The 3946-nt window shown below is 32.9% G+C and overlaps 1 protein-coding gene across 1 annotated transcript; it reads left to right on the top strand.

Moving 5' to 3' along the window:
* Nucleotides 1-246: 246 nt before the first annotated feature.
* On the top strand, nucleotides 247-2731 carry LOC140224774 (uncharacterized). The gene is made up of 3 exons (XM_072301379.1): nucleotides 247-403; nucleotides 795-977; nucleotides 2134-2731. The coding sequence occupies exons 1-3, from the start codon at nucleotides 335-337 to the stop codon at nucleotides 2533-2535; spliced, it is 654 nt and encodes a 217-aa protein (XP_072157480.1). The 5' UTR covers nucleotides 247-334; the 3' UTR covers nucleotides 2536-2731.
* The last annotated feature ends 1215 nt before the right edge of the window (nucleotides 2732-3946 follow it).

Genomic DNA, 3946 nt, shown 5'->3' with positions numbered 1-3946 from the left:
AGCATAAGCTAAACACAGAAAAAAATATTGTCTCTGATTTCTGTCAGCCGGATGTCTCGAAAGCGTGACTGTATAGTCTTTCGCCGGAAATGTATGAATCGTTTAGATCGACAGCAACCATTGACGTCATATTATTCCTATAATTATTTGTAACTGCCTACTGACTCATGGAAGATAAAGCTGAAAATGTTTTATCATTGTCAGCGAGGAGTGCGGACTTCTGCTTGATAAGTATTATTCTTTCATCGAGTTACTTATCACGGTGAGATTAGAGTGAAAGAGTTTGGACCCAGTTATTTATCTTAACCAGTTGTGTGAGCGCTATTCATCAGTCATGCGGTTCTACTTCGTCCTTTCCGCGTTTATTACCCTTGCAGCGGCACTGTATCAGCCGGAGCACTATGTAAGTACAAATACAATAACTGATATTTTATTTACCTATTTTATGTATATGTAATTAACTATGACTTAGAGTAAACCCAATCAAAGTCAAAACAAGTTTTATCCTCCGTTCACATTTTTAGCTCCATAGCTTTGGTACAATTCGTTATTTCATGTTTCACATCTATTTTCAAAAATATCCATTCAGGATAAATATATGTTTTCCACTATTTTTGAAGAATTTTTTTTGGTTTGACAAAGAATCGTTTCCTTTTTTTGAATAATGTAGTTGCTTTCCTTCGTTGGGTGTTTTTTTTCATCATTCTAATATTATAACTGTTGATGGTAATAACTGGCGTTGTTTTTTTTTTGAACTGGTTATTAAAAATGTGTTTCAATTTTGTTTTTTGAAGGTGCACCAAGTGCCTAGAAATTTATCGGCACAGCCGGGCGATAGTACAGACCTGATTGATTTTTTGAAAGCACAACTCAAGCAGGAACGAGAAGAAAATAAGAAGTACATCAAGATGAATGCCGAGCAACACGTACGAATTCAGAACTTGACAACGGAAAATATATTATGTCAAAAAGATAAGGTAAGTCGTAACGTCCATATATTCCAGCCGGTTATAGTTTTGAAGAGAGACAAATGTAAGGGAAAAATTCATCTCTTTTATAGTTCAAAAATGGTTAGGTATGAGGTATTTATGAGGCGTGGGTCTAAGCCGGAAATACCTAATTGCTTTAATGGTATTGATTCCATTTTCGTATTTCTATTCAACAAAAATTTTAAAAAGTATGTTATTTATTCAGTTATTGTGTCTGTGGTACGTAAACTTTTGCGAGAATATTGTAGCTCAAAAGGTATACGTACAAGCTGCACAAGGAAAATAAAAAAAATAAGTAAACAAAAAAAAGCAAGCAAAGACGCTAGAAAGGGCCAATCACCACACTGCTCTTATTTGGGGCACTAAAGACTAAAATAAAATTACTTTAACTTGAAAAGTTAATGTTATATGTTAACTAAGACTTTCTTTAACAATAAATGCTACCTTAATCTATACCGGAGCTTTTCAAGACGAATCTTGATAATTTTACTTTACCAAGGTTACGTATGAACGTAACCCAACGATGCTGGTCGTGGTAACGATGTAACAGCGATACGTAAACGAGAGATTTATGATGTGCCAAACGTAATGTTATCGATACGACGTTGTAGTAACGTACCCACCGACGTTAAAAAACGTTACTGCAACGTATGATCAAGCGATGTTGCTATAACATTACGAGAAAGACGTTACCACAGCGTTACCAGACGATGCGACGAGAAAATGTAAAGAGATATGTGACGTTGTTGGTGATCAGTTTAAATTTTTTATGTTTTACATTTTTGACTTCTTAACGATTTTTGTATTTATTTCATCTTGTAACAAAAAATATAATCTGATTACGTATTTCGATTCAGCCATAAGTAACGTCTTTACAACGTCAGTGGACTCCCTTTGGAAGGTTTCCAATTCCATGAAAAGGAACTCAATGGGTTGTTAGTGAATGAGATTACCTGACTTCCAAATCATGAAAAGAGTAATTGTGGAAAAGACTCTAAGAATTCGTCCAGAGAGTACTCGGTCTTATTTTTTTCATTCACGTGCAGTGCACTCAAGTCTTTGATCATTGCTTCAAAACTATTTGGAAAAATAACGTCGGACTTACTTCATTAAAGTGCGCTTCATATCCTGTTTTTTCTTTCAGGCCCAACTGTATCAAGAAACGGAGGCGATCATACTAATGTTATCAATCAGAAGTAAAATCGAAGTAACTGAGGGTATTTTTGCTCAACATTTAAAAAAAGGAGCTAAATACAATACCATTAAAGAAAAGATCACGTTTCATGAACAACTCTGCCATACGATTCTACAGGGAAAAACTGACGGAGCGATAAGAATTCAGAAATTGGTAATACGATCAGGTATAAACAAAGATACATTTTGCGAGTACTGGGGAGGATTCTTCTCGTTGGGGTCTGAACCCGCTCACACTACAATGGTATTAGGTAAATACACTGTGAGAGACTTAAAATCCGCTTTAAAGAGGGCCAATTTTCAAGAAGACGCCAATTTTATAAAAGTGGCTGTTATAATCAAGAAAATTTAAGAAGGGTTTTAGCCACTTCTGTCAATAGTATTATTTTGATTCATTTTATGTTCGAAAGGTTATTTTTTTTAATGAATATTTACTAATTTGGAGCAGTTTTAAAATCAGTAAACATTGCAATATTAGTTTACTTTTGTAAACTTTTGTGTACTTTTGAGAAAGTGTAATGAAAAAATAAAAATACGTGTAAACATTAGTTTCTTTTTCTTTTTCGTTTTATCTCATTCAATACTTTATCACAATTATACCTTAAATACTGTTAAGACAGGTGATATGCTTGGAGAATGGACGGATGAGCTCAAGAAGGATGAATATATAAAGTTATGGGCGTCGACGGGTCCTAAAAGTTACCATTATCAAACTAACTTTGGTAAAAGTGTAACAAAAATCAAAGGGTTTACGTTGAATTATCAAAATTTAGAAAAATTGAACGGTAATACAATGATAAAACTAATAAAGGAGGGTGTATCTCAACTCAAGCAAAGATCTGTAGCCTTGACTTATAATACAATAACCCGAGAGACAAAAACTAAAAATTTAGTGAATAAATTAGAAACCAAAAAGTTCAAGTTTGAGTATGACAAGAGGATAATCTTGCAAGATTATGGTACTGTGCCATATGGTTACTGTATATAAAAAGAAAACCGAGTGGACAAGCAAGTCAATATGTTCATATGTAAATAAAAATAAAAAACTCTCAGAGTTAACTCCTCAACTCAGAGTTCCTGTAAATAAAATAAATATAGATTGGGTGGTTAACTCTGAGAGCTTGGGAACCTTTTATTACTCAAAAAGCTTTTATTCAATTTATGTATTGTTTTACTCATGATTTTTAATTTCACTTTCAACAATTCTTGACAAAACACTCAAATGAGCAACAATATTATTACCATAAGTTTTTTATATTTCATTCTCTTAGATTCAGGTAGATGTTGAATTTTATCAGAAAGTGGGTCCATTACAATTTCATATTTTGATCTTGTCCGCTCAAATGGGTTTTTGAAATACGGTATAATATTTTCAAAATCAAATTCATCTTCAATGACAAAAGAATTTCTGTAGACCTCCATTTACGTAAAATAAATTTTTGTAGCTATGGTTGAAACGAAAATTCAATATCTTGAGTGAGAGTATCTAGGAAAAATAGACTGTTGGGTGAGTGTCCCGAATGTGGATTGTTTATCGTAATTTTTAAAAGATATTATTTATTTGGTGAAATTAGTGCTGATTTTTTAATGAAAAAGAGAGTGCTGTGAATGTACCTACTCAGAACTGCAATACTTTTTGATTGATATTGCCTGAATTGGTATTGATTTCTAGGAAAAATGAGAAAGTTGAATGGGTGGGATGAGTAGACTCCTATACTTTAGAAATGCTATTTATTTAACAAAAATTGAATAGTTTAGATAGA

Source organism: Bemisia tabaci, chromosome 6, assembly GCF_918797505.1.
Source record: "Bemisia tabaci chromosome 6, PGI_BMITA_v3".
NCBI lineage: Eukaryota > Metazoa > Arthropoda > Insecta > Hemiptera > Aleyrodidae > Bemisia > Bemisia tabaci.
Note: the sequence above shows the minus strand (reverse complement) of the source record. Positions and strands in the feature narration are given on the sequence as shown.